This window comes from Chenopodium album, chromosome 24 (assembly GCF_948465745.1).
Source record: "Chenopodium album chromosome 24, dcCheAlbu1.1, whole genome shotgun sequence".
Taxonomy (NCBI): Eukaryota; Viridiplantae; Streptophyta; class Magnoliopsida; order Caryophyllales; family Amaranthaceae; genus Chenopodium; species Chenopodium album.
Window position 1 is genome coordinate 4,087,030 of NC_137857.1, and position 17,701 is coordinate 4,104,730.

Below are 17,701 nucleotides of genomic sequence, written 5' to 3' on the forward strand. Positions count from 1 at the left end.
AATCGAGTTTGGAAGAATAATAGAATCATGTAATTAGATTATTCTCGAGTTTAGGCAGCAAGTACTGGAATATGTTTGAAGGCAATCCAAAGAGAGATAAATGAGTAAAATGACACATTCTAGAGAGAGGTCCTAACATTAACCGGTTTGAAGGGTTTCTGAATGGGTAGAAGAAAACGATATGAACCCAGAGTTGATGATGCTGAAAGTCCAAATTCTGGAACACGGGAGGCTAGGAAAATTTTTCACAGCTCAGGCTACCCAAAGAAGGTTTTCATTAAACTTAATCTGAGTAAGGTCTGTTTCATCATTAACTTCCCCCCTTTTTCCCCCAAACACTAAATATCCTTTCTTTCCTATCAGCCAGTCTTTTTTGTGTGAAGGAGCTGATCTGTATGACAATCAGTAAGCAGCAGCAGCAGCAGCAGCAGCACTTCAGCAAAAGTAAGACCATCCAGAATGCTTATCAGCAAATAAACTTAAAGAATCATTGATTACATTTACGAGAAAAATAACTTTAAATCTTTGCAACTGAAACATAATATATTCGTATTCTAAAGGGGTCAGTACATCAGTTCTTCTTTGTGGGACGTTTAGGAACAATAGATACAGAGTTATTATTTGCAAAGCTTTGAGATGCTCTCAAGTGACATTCAGAAAATTGTATAACAGTGTACATGAATAAATTTCTTGTCATATATCAGTACTCAATTTCTGTGGTTGTGCCATTCTACTTGATTACTCATAACCTTAACTCACAAACTGAACTCCATTATTCATGTTGATTTTGGGCCACTGGTTTTTGAGGGACCTGCTCGCTCTACCATGACATCATAGAGTTGTTTTCCGTTCTGTTCATCACGAAAAAAAAAAAAAAGAATCATATCAACATTTAAATCTAAATTTGATCTGCACAAAGGAAAATTTCTCATTTATTATGACTTGGGCAAAAGGGATTCCTGGGATAAAAATGCAAAGATAACATATGCAGAAAACTGAAAACAAGATCTTCCTGACACTTTTCTTACTTCAGCACACATTTTTTCTAATCAGTCAAAAGACAAAAACCAAGTGAAATTGGAGATTGTTACTTACAAATATTATAGGGAAGAAGTGAATTTGCCCTTCAGGCTTGGTTTGTGTTTCTTTGAAGTACACCAAGATAGGGAAATTAGGCCACCAGAACTCCCAATTTACGAATGAGGAGTACCTGCAACATGTCTCAGTGGTTAACTTGTCAGCTATTGATTTCATTGATTGTTAGTGTAGATGTACTTACTTCCAACGATTCTTTCCGCCCACAAACACATTTTCTCCAGACTCTTGAAGCTCAGAACCCACTTTCACCTCCTACAATCAGGAAAAAGTAGAATATTGATGTTTAATGCACTGTAACAGATGAAGGAGAGAACCACAATATTTTGAGGAGCTAAGTGCAGACTAACCAGAGCTTCATCATCAAAGACAAATCTGACCCTTGTAGCCTGGAATTTGAGGAATTGAACACAGTTAACTGCTGAAGTCAATGTTTATACATTGCAATACAATCTTTCAGAAGAATTAAAAGATTCGATATGCTAGGCTTCCAAATTACACTGACACACTAGGAAGAAATCGATGATCAACAGTGCCTTCATATTCACCTATGAAAGGTAATAATCCTTATAATACCTGAACTAGGAGGAGTAAACCAAGAAGACCAACTGGTACTGCTGCTACTAGATTGTCCGTATAAACTAAAGCACCTGTTGCACCTGTTACCATAGAAGAATCAAAAGCAAAGAAACTCAGAAAACAAATGATGGCAGGCAGAAAATACATGTATAAGTGGTTAGCTAGCAAATGTTTTCGTAGTCTCAATCAAAACAGAAAGAACATGTTATCACAAGAAATTCTAATGCTCCAAATATGATATGCATCAAAGTGTACTAAGGGAAAGGTTATAATGCTACTATAATATTATCAAATGTACAAGTATTTAGTATATAGGAGCACAGACAAAGCAATACATCAATGAAATGCAAGGAAAATGCAAAATAACCCACCAAGTAGAACGATAGGGATCCGATAATCTGGTTCTGGTACCACAGTTTCCCTCTTGGTCTTAGCTTTCACTTTCCTTCCAAACTGCAAAATGTCACCTTATTTTCATTACTTGGCTGATTTATGTATTAGCACAATTGCACAAATTCCATTCCTATAATTGATGCTATTAGTAGGGCCTAAACAAGCACCCGTCAAGTTCCATCCTAAAACCAATTGGCAATAGCAGGAGTCGCCCACTAAACATATACAGATCGAGTTGAATAAAATGATGCATCAAAATATAACAATATGGAAAGACAATAGATTTTGTACCAATGAAGTAATGGAGATACTCTTATTTTTGTAGCTCTGAGTAATTCCTTTGTGAACAAGACTTGGTTTTCTAACCAATTCCCCAAACATTGAACTATTGAATTTACATATAGCTCTTCCACTTACTTCTCTATCTGCATAAAACAACACATAATCAAAACCCCATGTTAAACTCTCAAAATATGGTCAAAAGATTTCCAAATTTGATGTCATTCCAAATTGTCAATTGGGAAATGAAATCAAGCAAAACCAATGTTTTTTTATCCACAATTCAAAGTTTTGATTACATAAAACATTACAGAGTTAATCAAAGATGACATTTTTAAAGCCGTATAAACATCTACCTTACAAAAATTAAAATTATAAAGTAATAACATTAAAGAAATTATGTATTATAAACAGAAAAGAAGGAAAAATGACATACTCTGAGAAGGTAGGAAAAGTGGACTGGCCAAGAAGAGAGCACTGGCCATTTTCTCTCTTCTTTGGCTTCTGATGAAACTGAAGTTTACTCTCTTTGATATTTGTGCCCAAAAAATGAATGGAAGGTTGTTGTTTTGCTGATAAAAAACAGTTAGCTTGAGGGATAGGAATTTACACATTTACCCTCAGTGTTACTTCATAATATCAATAAAGCAAGCTTAAATTTTTCAGATTACTCAAGTTTGATGAGCATTACTGTTTGGGCTAAGTCCATTGTCCTAAGCCCACTGACCTGGAATTACAAAAATACCCCTCCATTATCCAGCCCATCATTAGTCAGAGCAAAGTACGGATTTACCCCTAATCTATCCAACTAAGTATAACTCATGCCACCTGAAAGTACAACTATAAATAGCTCTCCAATCATTAAGGAAAGGGACTTTTCCCTCTCTCTTTCTCTCTACTTTCTCTCTCTAAAAAGAACTTTCGCTGACTTTAGCATCGAAGAGGCGTTCCCGGGTCACACCCCCGGGGCAGCTAACCCTCTTTGTTTTGCAGGCCTAGCTCTCGGACAGCAAGGCATAGCTGAGGGAAATTCGGACACTCATCGGGCAAAGCTCTAGGACATCTTGATCTCATTACCCTAAGACTCCCAGGAGCATCTCTGTTTTCCAAAAACAATTGCTATGGTAAAACTCCATAAACACCCAGGTAAGGTTTTGTCTGTAAAATTTATTGAATTTTATGGTAATTTGTCTTAAAATAAATGAAATTTTACATTAAACCACCTTTTATAACACTTTTTTTTGCAAGAAACCACCTTATAAAAAATTTTTCGCCAAAACACACCTTAATCGTAAATCCTCACTATCCCGTGTCCCCCTAAAACCACTAATCGCCACTAAATACTTAGAAATGCAAGAATTTTTATTTGCTTGTATGATGTAATTATCTGGCAAGTTAATTACATTGAAGACACTAATATAAGTGAAGTAGCATAAGTAGAAAATAAATTTTGGATCAAATCTAAGGGGGGCCAAGCTCAGCCTTGCCCCTTAAAAGATCCGCCACAGTATAGACTTTTTTTTTTACTTTTTTCTAACCCAAAAAGAAAAGAAGTCAAGGGGCTTTTCATGGAGCCCACAAGACCCAAGGAGATTATTTTTGTGCTTGAAATTGTCCAATTTTCCATGCTGCTTCATCTCCATAAGCATAAAGCATTCCATATTCTAAGGTACCTTTTATATACCTTACTATTCTCTTTGTTGTACACCAATGTGATTCTTTTGGCATTTCCATGTATGATCATGTGTATACTGACAAGTCCAACTCCATATACAATGTCAGGCCCTGTGATATTTAAGTACCTTAGGCTTCCAACTAGGCTCTTGTATAAAGTGGGATTATTGATTTTCCTTCTCCAGCTTTGTCATCTTTATTCCTGTTGCGACGGGAGTGCTCACGGGTTTTCATGAGTCCATTTTAACTTTCTTAGGTATTTCTTTTGCAAATTTCTTTTACGAGATGAAAATTCCATCTTCACATTGCTTTACCTCAATGCCTAGAAACATGTTCATTAGCCCACAATAAGTTATCTCAAATTCTTTGAACATAGCTTCTTTGAAATCTTTGAACATTCTTTCGTTGTTCCCGGTGAACAGTAGATCATCAACATATAAGCTGAGTGTAAGAATATCATTACCATTCTTCAGCACGTAGACATCATGTTCGTATGGACACTTGATAAAACCATTCTGGATCAAGTATCCGTCTATATGTGGATAATAGCCTTCAATTTTGGAATTTTTTTGACTTTTTCTCGCTCAAAAATAAAAATTTCCGAGATGTTTATCATGGTCCCAAATATCCTCCGGGAGTCCAATTAGGTGGGTGGAACCATCCAATTTGCCTTAAATTAGCGAATTTACCCGTTCACAACTTGCACCGATTTCATGAACTCAAGCCTACCACAGACATTTATGACAACGTATAATGGTCATATATGGTTCCAAACAACATTATATGACCCTGAGTTGTATCCCATAGAGCCTTAAGACTTTTCACCACGGGGTCCCGTAACCTCCGAAATATCTCAAAAAGCGTGGATAATAGCCTTCAATTTTGGAATTTTTTGACTTTTTTTCGATCAAAAATAAAAATTGCCGAGATTTTTATCATGATCCCAAAGATCCTCCGGGAGTCCAATTAGGTGGGTGGAACCATCCAATTCGCCTTAAAATAGTCAATTTACCCGTTCACAACTTGCACCGATTTCATGAACTCAAGCCTACCACGGACATTTATGACAACGTATAATGGTCATATATGGTTCCAAACAACATTATATGACCCTGAGTTGTATCCCTTAGAGCATCAAGAATTTTCGCCACCGGGCCCCGTAACCTCCGGAATTTCTCACAAAGCATGGATAATAGCCTTCAATTTTGGAACTTTTTGACCTTTCTTCGCCCGGAAATAAAAATTGCCGAGATGTTTACCATGGTCCCTAATACCCTCCTGGAATCCATTTAGGTGGGTGGAACCATCCAATTTGCCTTAAAACAATCAACTTACCCGTTTACATCTTGCACCGATTTCATGAACTCAAGCCTACCACGGACATTTATGACAACGTATAATGGTCATTTGTTATTCCAAACGGCATTATATGACCCAGAGATGTATCCCATAGGGCCTCAAGACTTTTCGCTACCGGGCCCATAACCTCCGAAATTCTTCAAAAAACGTGGATAATAGTCTTCAATTTTTGAATTTTTGACCTTTTTCGCTCCGAAATAAAAATTGCCAAGATGTTTACTATGGTCTCTAATACCATTCAGGAGTTTAATTAGATGGGTGGAACCATCCAAATATCCAATTTTGCCTTAAAACGGTCAATTTACTCGTTCACAACTTGCACCGATTTTGTGAAATCAAGTCTACCACGAACATTTATGACAGCGTATAATGGTCATATATGGTTCCAAATGGCATTATATGACCCTCGAGAATTTCTCCACCGGGCCTCGTAACCTCCGAAATTCCTCAAAAAGCGTGGATAATAACCTTCAATTTTGGAATTTTTCGACCTTTCTTCGCCCGGAAATAAAAATTGCCGAGATGTTTACCATGGTACCCAATATCCTTCAGGAATCCAATAAGGTGGGTGAAACCATCCAATTTGCCTTAAAACGGTCAATTTACGCGTTCACTACTTGCACCAATTTCGTGAACTCAAGCCTACCACGGACATTTATGACAACCTATAATTGTCATAAGTGGTTCCAAATGACATTATATGACCCTAAGTGGCTTCAAGACTTTTTACCACCGGGCCCCGTAACCTCCGAAATTTCTCAAAAAGCGTAGATAAATAGCTTGCAATTTCGGAATTTTTTGACCTTTTTTCGGCCGGAAATAGAAATTGCGGAGATGTTTACCATGGTCCCTAATACTCTTCGGGAGTCCAATAAGGTAGGTGAAACCATCCAATTTGCCTTAAAACAATCAATTTACCTGTTTCACAACTTGCACTGATTTCATGAACTGAATGCTACCACGGACATTTATGCAACTTATAATGGTCATATATTGTTCCAAATGGCATTATATTACCCTGAGATGTATCTCCTAGGGCCTCAAGACTTTTTGCCACCGGGCCTCGTAACCTTCGAAACTTCCTCAAAAAGCATGGATTATAACCTTCAATTTTGGAATTTTTTGACCTTTTTCGCCTGAAAATAAAAATTGTCTAGATTTTTACTATGGTTCCTTATACCCTTCAGGTGTCAAACTAAGTAGGTGGAACCATCCAATTTGCCTTAAAACGGTCAAATTATCTGTTCACAACTTGTATCGATTTCGTGAACTCAAGCCTACAACGGACATTTATGACAACGTATAATAGTCATATATGGTTCCAAACGGCATTATATGACCCTGAGATGTATCCCCTAGGGCCTCAAGACTTTTCGCCATCGGGCCCGTAACCTCTGAAATTCTTCAAAAAGCGTGGATAATTCTTCAATTTTGGAAATTTTTTGACCTTTTTTCGCTCGGAAATAAAAATTGTCGGGAAGTTTACCATGGTCCCTAATACCATTCAGGATTTTAATTAGGTGGGTGGAACCATCCAATTTGCCTTAAAACGGTCAATTTACTCGTTCACAACTTGCACCAATTTCGTGAATTCAAGTTTACCACAGACATTTATGACAACGTATAATGGTCATATATGGTTCCAAATGACATTATATGACCTTGGGATGTATCTCCTAGGGCCTCAAGACTTTTCGCCATCGAGCCCCGTAACCTCCGAAATTCCTCAAAAAGTGTGGATAATAATCTTCAATTTTGGAACTTTTTGACCTTTTTTTGACCGGAAATAAAATTTGTCGAGATGTTTACCATGGTCCCTAATACCCTCCGAGAGTCCAATTAGGTGGGTGGAACCATCCAATTTGCCTTAAAACAATCAATTTACCCGTTCACAACTTGCACGACCGATTTCATGAACTCAAGCCTACCACGGACATTTATGACAACGTATAATGATCATATATGGTTCCAAATGACATTATATGACCCTGTGATGAAGCAACATTATATGGCTAGTGACCGACTAGTAGTTATATGGTTCCAAACAATATTATATGAGCCCGAGATGTCTCCCCTACCATCATTTAAGATGTTGACACTATGTCCTAAAATCTCTGAAAGTGTTTGATTCCATTAATAACCTTCAATTTCTAGGTCTAGAGAACACTTTTGGACTTAATAGGGTTAGGCATTAAGATGCTTCTCGTAACCTTATGCCCTTATTATGTAACATGAGATGTTCAATTTATGATTGAAATTGAACCATGTCTAACAGTCTTGACTATCATAACATAATTCTAAATAACCACATATTTTTCACTAAACTCATTCGCGAGACCTTACAGATCTATTGAAAGGTAGAATTACATTACTATAATATAGTCATATACATATATAAGTCTTATATTACTATAGTACTAATACTATCTAACCTTTTTTTTTATTATTATTTATATTATTATTATTATATTACTATATTGGGTTGGCTGGAGGGAACGACGAGGCCCTCAGACCTGCGGATGTGTTACTTTATTCATGGGATCGTGGTCGCAATGTCTGTGTTGATTTGACAGGGTCTTCTCCTTTGACACAGTCAGGGCTATCTGACTTTACTCCTGGGCGGGTTGTGGCTGATGCTGCTCATCGGAAGCGGGTTAAGTATGAAGCTCGATGTCAGGCGATTGGATATGGTTTCATTCCCTTCTCCTTTTCTTCGCTTGGGGAATTAGAGAAGGAGGCTATTGCGTTACTGAAGCGGATTCAGAGGTTCTCGACGACGCAAGACATTGGGGCTCGTGCTGCAGCTCATATCTTCACTAGGGTAGGATTTGCTATAGCTAGAGGAGTGGGGGCCCAGATTGTATCTCGACTTCCCACTAATTTATTGTAGGTTGTATGACTTTTGTTTTTGAGATATAATAATAATAATAATAATAATAATAATAATAATAAGGTTTAACATAATAATAATAATAATATTATTATTATTATTATTATTATTATTATTATTATTATTATTATTTTTATAGAGAATACTACAAGTCTACAAGTATCTAAGTATCTATCCCCTTTGAAAAGGAAAATTGAGAAAGACAACAAAAAAAAAATAAAAAGGTGAATAACTGAATATCTAGATATTTGAGGTGATCTTGAAATACAGATACTACCTTACCTTATCTTAGCTCCTTTATTTTCCCTCGCAACCACCAAACTAATCTACAATTCTACACTGAACACTCTCTCTTTCTCTCTCTTCTTTCTCTCTCTACAATTCAATGGCGCAATCTCTATGTTTCACTCCCTTAACTGCTGTTAGCAGCAACCCATCAAAACCAGGTTCATAATTCATCTATAAAATATTAAAATTTATTAAAATTGCTGAATTTTGTCATAAAATTGAGTACTTTTTATTAACATTTCTTTTTGTTTTATTACTGTTGTTGCAGGGGTTTTGATTGGCAATTCTAGTATTGTAACGTTTGTTAAAGGACAACCCCAATTGGGTACTGAGAGATTTCAGTCTCTTGAGGTTAAGGTGAGATACCCTCTTCAATAATTTGGAAGTTCACTTCATTTTCAGTCATGGGTCAATTTGAGTATTCGGCATATGGCAAAATCGTGTATATTACGGGTGTATTGTATACAACATGTTCTATTACGCGTATCACTTACATGTTAGTTTGGCAATGGATTGACTTATGTGTGATTAATTAGATTTAACGGGTGTATTGTATACAACAGGCTTTTTTGCCAAATTAATTGAAAGTCAATTTCACATAGGGTTGAATTGTATGTGATTTTGGGTGACATAACTTGTATGTTGTATGCAATATACTAGCTTGTTAATTGGAGATAGTTGTTGTGTATTAAGTTAAAATTAATGTGTTTATAGTATATTAGTTGTTTGTTTAAGAACTTCATTATGCAAGTTTTGCTAATTGTGGAATTGGTAATCAAATTAACACTAATTTGGGTGAAGAGAATGCCAACCGCAAATCCAATGAACAAGAAAACTTCAATTTTGTTTAAAGATTATCTTTTTCCTTAATTTGGGAATTTGAAGCAGTCTTTATCTAATCCTATCCAAAAATCTTGCTAAAATGTGTTAATTATTGCACAATACTCTAAGATGAAGCCATTTATAATGAAAGTCACTTTATGAAATTAATCTACTAATATTTCACTTTTGCCTTATGTTCTGTTCTTTCATTCATCCAAACGAATGTCTTTACTCCTAGGATCAACCAAAAAGTTTGTAATGATTTGAGCAGCTGTCAATTTTTTATTATTTATTTTTTAATTTAAGGATGGCATTTTGTCTAGGAATAATAGAAAAGCTAGGCAGTCTCAACTCTTGAGAATCATATGTATTTTGAGCTTGTAAAGATTGGTAGATCTTAGTTTCTTTTTCGCTTCATAAATACTCCGTATGTAATTATATGCTTAGTATTAACCATTTTTTCTGGGTTGAACAGGCAGCAGATCAAAAGTCTTACAGAGGCAGTGCAGGTACCAAGGTGAATAGCATAGTGTGTGCTGCATGTGATGGAAATGGTATGTTGAATATATTCTTACTAACCGGACTTATTTTGCTGTTTTTATTCATCTTCAAATTTTAGCATTGTGTAGCATCCACCCTTTGTGATTATCATTTGGCTACTCTTATATCCCATATTAGGAACCCATATTATTTGCTAAAGATTAATTGCTGAATTATTTGTACCAGCCTATCTCGGAATTTATTCTTTTTGTTTTTTGGCCGGAGAAAAGATAGAAACAAGGCTTATACTCCCTTCTTGGCAATATTAGCATCCTCTCCTGTGTTTTAAGTTCTGCTCTAAAAATTGGCTGTAACCTGTTTTGCTAATTCCATTGAGGGAATGCTAAATATGATCCCTAACGGAGACATTGTAGGCAGTCAAATCCGAAAATCTGTGTTGCTCTAGTCCTGAACTGAGAGGATATAGAGTGTTCATTTGGTGGGGGAGAAAGGCTGATAAACCATTGCTCATTGTGATGTTGAACATTTGTGGATAGCTATCAAAACTACAGCTTTTTTGTTACCTGCTTCTATTCAATGCATGTCCTTTGAAATGATGGGACTAATAACCTTCTAACATCAACCATTTTTCTTTAAACTGCCAGGTGCTAAGGTATGTTCACAGTGCGAAGGAGCTGGTGTGAACTCCCAAGATCATTTTAATGGACAGTTCAAGGCTGGTGGATTATGCTGGCTTTGCAGGTATGCTATCAACCCATATTACAATGTGTAGACATGATTATGCATTGGAGTAATTGCCAATACTTTTCACCCAAAAACTTAAGCAAATCTTTCCTCATTTCCAGAGGTAAAAAGGAGATTCTGTGTGGAGACTGCAATGGAGCTGGCTTTATCGGTGGATTCATGAGTACCTTCGACGAAGGAGGTCTTTGAAAGGATTAAGCCTACACATTTGAAGCAGGGGTATAGAATCACTACAGATCCCTAGATAGTATTTTCATCGTATATCTTTTGATAGTTGCTTGATCTTTCTTTACTAAGTTAGTATTCCGTTGTAACTCTGTATGTTGTAGCAAAGTACAACAGTTTTGCAAATTGTTAGCACGTTATTAATTAATGTTTTTTCACTATACTAGTGTCGCGCTTTAATGCAAAGTACAAATGTTTAGCTTGTTAATGCAAGAACATTAAAGTTCATTTGATCAATGATCATAAACGTTACTTGGTTTGGCAAAAAATTAATTAAAATTTACGCGTCAGGTAGGGGTCGAACCTACGACCTTCTGCTTAGGAAACAGACGCTCTATCCACTGAGCTACAGACGCTGATGTTGGTTATATAATCAGAAGAAATTATACTGATCTAGAATAAAAAAAAATGATTAAAAAAAGCAGTAAAATTTTCATAAAAATAAATATATTTTTTTAATCGCGTCAGGTAGGGGTCGAACCTACGACCTTCTGCTTAGGAAACAGACGCTCTATCCACTGAGCTACAGACGCTTATGTTGAGAGAAATGAACAACTGAAAAATGTAATACCAAACAATGAAAATCTATGGATATCATTTACTCCACTGAAGGTAATCCTCAATGTTAAGTTAACTAACCTTTGGAATTGTACAATCATTGAAGGGCCATTTTTCATGAGTTTTGAGAAAGGTCGCGAGTCACCACGTTATTTTCGCGATAGTACTGCTATAGAACTTACCAGTATCTCATTCTTTATAGTTAGTGGTGATATTTGTCACCTTCAAATTTACATCAACATTGTCAATGTGTAGTTTAAGATAGCGGATCAAGTTTTCATTTTGAGCTATGATTTGTCGTCAAATAGTAGCATCCTCGTGTTTCAATTGGTATCCGAAAAGGTTCGAAATTGCTAGATGTTTGAGTCTAGTAAATTTAGTCCACACATTGTTTGGTTCAGTGAGGATTAGCCAGGCTAATTTTGCTACACTTGGTAGATATTAACACAGAGTACCCATTATACATGTTCAACAAGTACAAAATACATAAGCTCCAAAAATAACCTTCTCCAAGACACATCTTAGAATTATTTACAAAGTTTTATAGCAGCAAAGTAGACAAATATAGAAAGAACAAGGTGTCAAAATCTAGAGTAGAACCACTTGTAACCTAGTAGGCTGAAAGGAAAAAATAAATACAAAGCACAAACCACATTATCCTATTTTGTGGTTTAATTACTAGCAGCATAAGGCAATAAAAGAACGCCCTTCTGCTCTAATACTCAATTCTAAAGTTTCAAAACAAGCACCATTCGAGCACGAAAAACAGCAGGGCTACAATGATCATGATAAGGGTGCTTAACTGAGGTTTATTATACCCTCGAGAGGATGATCCTGCAGTCACCAAGAATAATAGTGGGTCAGATCATGTAAAACTATAGCTCAAATTATGGTGACTGTAAGCTAAGCTGAATGTGGGATTACTGGATTCATGAAGGACATAATAAACGAGCATAACCAAACCTCATTGGCCTGGCTCATATTATCCGAGTGCCTTGATTTTCAGAGCATCAAATGTTTAAGCGCTCAGCCAAGAGGTTTGGCTGTACTCTCTTCTGAAGACCTATACTCTGATGTTATCAAATCAGAACATATATATTCCAACATGGTAAATATAGGAAAATGACTAAAATGCGGTAGCTAATGTGCTTCATTATGAGGCAATCCTGAATCCAGTAACTGAAATCTGTTGCCTGTCTCATGGGGATGGGATCATAACCAATGTTCCTCTTACATTATACAGAAATTTACTTACCTATCTAACAAGCTAAGAGAGGAAATCCTCTTTCCTCTCGCTATTCAATAATTTGCCCCGAAATTTCCTTGAAAAGGAAGGTGAGAGCATAAAAACAATTGAGAAATAAAATGACAAGAATGCTCTCTTCCTTAAACCCTTCCATTTCAATGGGGTAGTAGGGACAAGATAGTAGGGAAGGAAATGGTAAGATGCTCTCTTTCTTGCTCCTATTTGGATATTTTGGCCAGTTAAAGACAGGTGAAACCTAAATCTCAAGTGATAACATGATACGAGGGATCAGAAACATGGGCCACTGTCTTTGTTGCCTCTCTACTCTCCTCTTCCTTAATGCTCAATTTTCTCTATATGCAAACAAAACCATAGCTTCTCGAGGAATTTGAAGTTTGGGTCTTTCCGCAGAGGCCAGCCATGCCAATTCAAAGGCTTTCTTTGTGGGGCACCATAGTTCATTCTAACAACGAATTGTGCTAAGTAACCACACGTTGCACCTCAGAGACCAAATCTCTACAACCTACCTCTCGACTAACCAGAAACAGAATTTTGAAACCTTAGCAATGCAAGTTGATGAGACAAGATTTACTTTTTTTTTTTTTCGCACTCCAGAAGAAAAGAGATCATAACACCAAAACACTAGGGAGAAAAATAATTTCTCATGCAATTCCTACACATTATCTTTTGTCCAAATACCTCACAGCTCAAAAGAATAGGACCATAATGAATCCGTATAACAGCACAGATAACAATAGATGCTTATAGGCAATACTAAAAGGTATGGTCTAAAGCAAAGCAGAATACAGAAGCTATCAATTACTGTAACAAAGATCAGATAAGAAGCTTAAAAAAGAAGCTAAGTTGGACATCACGTATCACAGGAAAAGTAATCAAACTAAATCTAGCATGAACCAACACCATTTAGCACGAGTATATACAACAAAACTACAAGTCATCTAATAAAGTCTAATTTTACCACAAGTATAAGCTTTGTGTGGTAGAGTCGACATAGAGATAAGAAGTCCGTGGCATCAGTACTACAAATTATGCTAGCTAGGCATGAATACAGAAGAGTCGCTGATCAATATGTAAACAAACAAATAAAAAACAAATCCAAGATGAAATCTCAATCTGAGCATATCACAATATAAAAATCTTAAGAGCAGCATTATGTTCACTGATCAAAGGTGCAGAATAATAATCTCAAATACACAACTGTCAAAAAACATAATAGTACTAGAAAGATAATTAAGCAAGATTTTGATTTTATTGTATATCATGACAGCTCAATTACTCATCATCTCTGGATCTACATTAACGAAGAGGCAGACGCACCATTGCAATAGTTGAACCCGAACCAAACATCGTTTGGTATCCATGTGTTGTATTTGAAAGTCACAGTCCTTATGTAAGGGCTGGAAATTTGCACATTCTGTACCTTCCAGCCATCACGTCCCCTCCGGTATAAGTACACATAGCATACATCATATGTACATGGTCCACTTACATCATATGTATCCGTGGAGCACGCCTCGAAAGCACGAGCCGATGGATTATCAATCCTCGGCACATACACCTATTATTTTACCAGAATGTACCAATCAGTAATACATATAGTATACCCACTAACCACATTTCAATGTTTCTGTCATGGGTTTATCTGATTTCGTCAGTTTTCATCTTATTCTACTTATCTACTCCAAATTTTCTCAAATTTAAGGTATTCCTTATTCATTCGTCATCAATCAATTATACTAAAATCTGCAAAATACCCACTAAACAAAATCTGATTTTCTCCTCTTTCCAATTGCAGGGTATCAATCTAATTATTACCAAATACCAATCACTAATGAAGTCAACAACTAAAAGGGCAAAACCCCATTATCCCAAATTTGACTTTGCATAATTAGGTGGGCATTTAATCCAAAAAAACAAATAAAAATCAACAATTTATCATAAAAATTGAACAAATGTAACATAAAAAATTAGAGTAAAATACCTGATTTCCATAAGCATCACCAAAAGAAAGACTAATTTGATCTCTTGTGTATGATACAGAACTGCAGCTTGTTGTAATTCGAACTCTAAAAGTGCAGGTTGAAGCAGTAGTCTAAAATTCAGATAATAAAGAACGATTAAATAATTAATCACAAAAATAATGCACCCAAAAAAGCTAAAATCTTGTAAAAGTGATTAGATCATACTTTAATCAAAAAAATTAAAATTAAAAAATAAACATTATTAAATATAGTAATTCATCACCTGATTAGGCTTAATCCTGAGAGAAAAAAGAGGGAGGGTTGATTCAGTAGCAGGAATGGGTGAAGATGATGAAGCGTGGATGAAGATGATGGAAAAAATGGCCAAGAAAATGTGAAGTCTGACCATTTTTTCTAGGGAAAAAAAAAAAAGGAATATACTTTTTTTTGGTAAATTTTTCAGGAAATTCGTGGGAGAAAACTGGGATTTTATTGTGAATTAAAAGCAGGAAGACAGTTCTTATTTATACAGACGCATAACAGATGTTAGCAGTCAGCTTCAGCTACACGTTTTTGTGATAAATCCCACATAAATCCTGAGTCAAGTACCATTTTTATTTTATTTTTTTATTATTAATCAAGGTTTCAAGGGGTGAATTATTATATAACTACAAAAAATTCAAAAAAAATGGCATATACTTGTATTCTTTCTAAGATCATTCAGGGTACGTTCTCTTTAGCTTAATTTCATTCAGTTTTATTCGGTTTAGTTCAGTTCAGCTCCTAATTTCCTTCTCTCATAAAATATTCAGTTCAGCTCTATTCAATTCATTTTAGTTCAGCTCTATTCAGTTTTAGTTCAGTTCAGTTCAGTTTAGTTCAACTTCAATCAGTTCAGTTCAGTTCAGTTCAGCTCAACAATCAGAACAGGCCCTTAAAATGACTAAATGTCTAATGAGCAAACTTTTCATAAGTCATAGGGAGTTGGTTGTAATAATTGATATAATAGACAATTTTATTCATTATAATTCGAAGTAATCACGTGAATGTTACGGAGTATTATTTTTGTAATACGGAGCACCAACTTAATATGTTAAGAGATACGTAGTATGAGATTTAATTAATCTCGAAATTATATAGTACATAATAATATGATCCTTATATTAAAATAAAATAATGATCATAATTTATTACAAATATTATTCTAACATTTGAACTAGAATTTTATTACGAATTGTTCACAAATGTATCGACTCATTGACATCCTAACCGCAATAACTAGTACAGTAGTTGGGTAAACCTTTTGTTGGAGCTCGTTTGTTCACTCTACTAGCCTACAGGATACTCACTTGTTAGCACATCATAAAAGCTCGTGTTGCGCGTGGCACTCCAGGGATTTCACATGAGGTTACTTAAAATAACATTTTTATTCCCTCTTCCACTGAGTAACACGAGGAAAAATGTCTTTCATCAATCCCAAAGATTTATCACCAACTTTTTTAAACAGCTTGTCATTTAGTTTTTTGTACTAATATATTAAACAAAACCTTTCATCAAAAAAAAAAAAAAATATTAACCAAACAACCTAAACACGTAAATCTGCTGATATTAAGTTCAGAGCGTCAGAAACTCACAAGTCACAACTAAGAGACATTACTGCATTACCCTATATATCAATAACAAACTAAATTCATAATTATTATATTAAAGAGAGCGAAACAAAATCAAAAATCCAAAACTCATAAAGAAAATAATTAAAATACGGAGTACTATAAATCTGAATCTATTGATCACGATGATAATAACAGCAATACAATAATCTAATTTAAACTTTTTTTTGGGTGTGTTTCTGTGACAAAGGCGATGAATAACAAAATCAACAAGACAATAAGCATACAAAGACACTAACGAAGGTGAAACAGTTTTGAACCCTATATGAAGATAGGCCAACTCTATTGATCTAACAACAATAAAATCTGAGTACAGCCATAAGCCTTCCCGCCGGTCATGCCGCGAGCGCCATGAAAAACACCAGAATTATTCCTTGTATTAACATTGAAAACTATCAATGTTCCGGAACTAGTAGTAATAATAATCTTTCCTTCCTCCTTAGCCCACACTTGTTTATTCGTAGCAGAACACAACTTAATTCGATACAACACTTTCCATGACTTATCCACACCATACTCTTCCATTCTCCAAACCATCACATTATTTTCATTCCCTGGTAACTCAACCACGGCAAGAGAATCACCAATTACGGCCAGTTCCAATATCGGATCAACCTCCTCACTGGGAAATTTAAATTTTATCTCCCCGAAACAATCACTTTTCGGATCAAATGTCATAATCCAAGCACCAACATCAAACTCGCCTCCAAAAACAATCCAATGTATCATACCATTCACAAAGCAACATTCTGAAATTCTGCTAAGACCAAAGGGAGGAAACTCAGGTAGCAAAACCTTATTCCACCCTAAATTCACTCCTTCCCCTACTCGATTCACAGAATAAACATGAGCGCAAGGCGGAGGCATCGGCATCGGAACTGAAAATAAACCCATTTTATGATAATTGATCACAACCAGTTTATAATTATCCTGTAAAGAATTGGTCCAACGACATACTCATCTGTATACATAATAGGTTTAGGTTCAATACATCGGATTTTGTTGATTGATGGGTTCCAAAGCATAAGGCCGCCCATGCTATCAGACAAACAAACTAATCCATCGTACGAGGCGACGACGTCTTTGAATTCTTCCGGAGGGTTTCGGAGTTTGGTGCGGCGTGGGAATGGGTTATCGTAGCGGTATAAATAGTATGTTAAGGATGTTCTAAGGAGGAGCAAATGGTTGTTTGGATGGAGAGATTTGTGATGATGGAGATGTGAAGCGATAAATTTCGGGTTTTTGATTTGAGAGTACCATGATTTTGAGACGGTCAGGAATTTTAAGAGGGATTTTGAAGGGAGTTTTTCGAGGATTAATGGGTGAAGATCAGATGGTATGTCTTTGCTTTCTGCCATTGATGAATAAAACAAATTTAAGAAAATTGAGGGGTGAT

The 17,701-nt window shown here is 35.7% G+C and overlaps 4 protein-coding genes and 2 non-coding genes across 6 annotated transcripts; 1 reads left to right on the top strand and 5 right to left on the bottom strand.

The window, feature by feature from the left end:
• Nucleotides 1-512: 512 nt before the first annotated feature.
• On the bottom strand, nt 513-2,900 carry LOC145612020 (uncharacterized). Its single transcript, XM_081667397.1, has 8 exons — nt 2,783-2,900; nt 2,359-2,492; nt 2,046-2,127; nt 1,672-1,754; nt 1,446-1,484; nt 1,280-1,350; nt 1,096-1,210; nt 513-851 (listed from the first exon to the last, which is right to left on the bottom strand). The coding sequence occupies exons 1-8, from the start codon at nt 2,829-2,831 to the stop codon at nt 777-779; spliced, it is 648 nt and encodes a 215-aa protein (XP_081523523.1). The 5' UTR covers nt 2,832-2,900; the 3' UTR covers nt 513-776.
• A 5,657-nt stretch (nt 2,901-8,557) lies between these two features.
• On the top strand, nt 8,558-11,010 carry LOC145611751 (protein BUNDLE SHEATH DEFECTIVE 2, chloroplastic-like). Its single transcript, XM_081667114.1, has 5 exons — nt 8,558-8,715; nt 8,826-8,914; nt 9,855-9,933; nt 10,525-10,621; nt 10,726-11,010. The coding sequence occupies exons 1-5, from the start codon at nt 8,655-8,657 to the stop codon at nt 10,811-10,813; spliced, it is 414 nt and encodes a 137-aa protein (XP_081523240.1). The 5' UTR covers nt 8,558-8,654; the 3' UTR covers nt 10,814-11,010.
• A 122-nt stretch (nt 11,011-11,132) lies between these two features.
• Nucleotides 11,133-11,205, bottom strand: TRNAR-CCU (transfer RNA arginine (anticodon CCU)). The gene has a single exon. It is a non-coding gene; the product is annotated as a tRNA-Arg (tRNA).
• A 104-nt stretch (nt 11,206-11,309) lies between these two features.
• On the bottom strand, nt 11,310-11,382 carry TRNAR-CCU (transfer RNA arginine (anticodon CCU)). Its single transcript has one exon. It is a non-coding gene; the product is annotated as a tRNA-Arg (tRNA).
• Nucleotides 11,383-11,872: 490 nt separating this feature from the next.
• LOC145611156 (embryo-specific protein ATS3A-like) lies at nt 11,873-15,191 on the bottom strand. Its single transcript, XM_081666436.1, has 4 exons — nt 14,919-15,191; nt 14,656-14,766; nt 13,992-14,232; nt 11,873-12,241 (listed from the first exon to the last, which is right to left on the bottom strand). The coding sequence occupies exons 1-4, from the start codon at nt 15,042-15,044 to the stop codon at nt 12,144-12,146; spliced, it is 576 nt and encodes a 191-aa protein (XP_081522562.1). The 5' UTR covers nt 15,045-15,191; the 3' UTR covers nt 11,873-12,143.
• Nucleotides 15,192-16,587: 1,396 nt separating this feature from the next.
• LOC145610409 (F-box protein At5g18160-like) lies at nt 16,588-17,663 on the bottom strand. Its single transcript, XM_081665755.1, has 2 exons — nt 17,297-17,663; nt 16,588-17,183 (listed from the first exon to the last, which is right to left on the bottom strand). Exons 1-2 carry the CDS (start codon nt 17,661-17,663, stop codon nt 16,588-16,590), a joined length of 963 nt encoding a protein of 320 aa, XP_081521881.1.
• Between the last annotated feature and the right edge of the window lie 38 nt (nt 17,664-17,701).

Excerpts from the sequence above, each read along its gene's own strand:
- LOC145612020 (XM_081667397.1), bottom strand. The coding sequence starts at position 2,831 with ATGGCCAGTGCTCTCTTCTTGGCCAGTCCACTTTTCCTACCTTCTCAG. Across the intron at positions 1,351-1,445 it reads TCTTTGATGATGAAGCTCTG|GAGGTGAAAGTGGGTTCTGA; the intron begins GTTAGTCTGCAC and ends TCCTGATTGTAG. Across the intron at positions 1,211-1,279 it reads GGCGGAAAGAATCGTTGGAA|GTACTCCTCATTCGTAAATT; the intron begins GTAAGTACATCT and ends GACATGTTGCAG.
- LOC145611751 (XM_081667114.1), top strand. The coding sequence starts at position 8,655 with ATGGCGCAATCTCTATGTTTCACTCCCTTAACTGCTGTTAGCAGCAAC. Across the intron at positions 8,716-8,825 it reads CAGCAACCCATCAAAACCAG|GGGTTTTGATTGGCAATTCT; the intron begins GTTCATAATTCA and ends CTGTTGTTGCAG. Across the intron at positions 9,934-10,524 it reads TGCTGCATGTGATGGAAATG|GTGCTAAGGTATGTTCACAG; the intron begins GTATGTTGAATA and ends TTAAACTGCCAG.
- LOC145611156 (XM_081666436.1), bottom strand. The coding sequence starts at position 15,044 with ATGGTCAGACTTCACATTTTCTTGGCCATTTTTTCCATCATCTTCATC. Across the intron at positions 14,233-14,655 it reads GTGATGCTTATGGAAATCAG|GTGTATGTGCCGAGGATTGA; the intron begins GTATTTTACTCT and ends GTAAAATAATAG. Across the intron at positions 12,242-13,991 it reads CGGGTTCAACTATTGCAATG|GATCATCCTCTCGAGGGTAT; the intron begins GTGCGTCTGCCT and ends TGGTGACTGCAG.
- LOC145610409 (XM_081665755.1), bottom strand. The coding sequence starts at position 17,663 with ATGGCAGAAAGCAAAGACATACCATCTGATCTTCACCCATTAATCCTC. Across the intron at positions 17,184-17,296 it reads ATCAATCAACAAAATCCGAT|TTCCGATGCCGATGCCTCCG; the intron begins GTATTGAACCTA and ends GTTTATTTTCAG.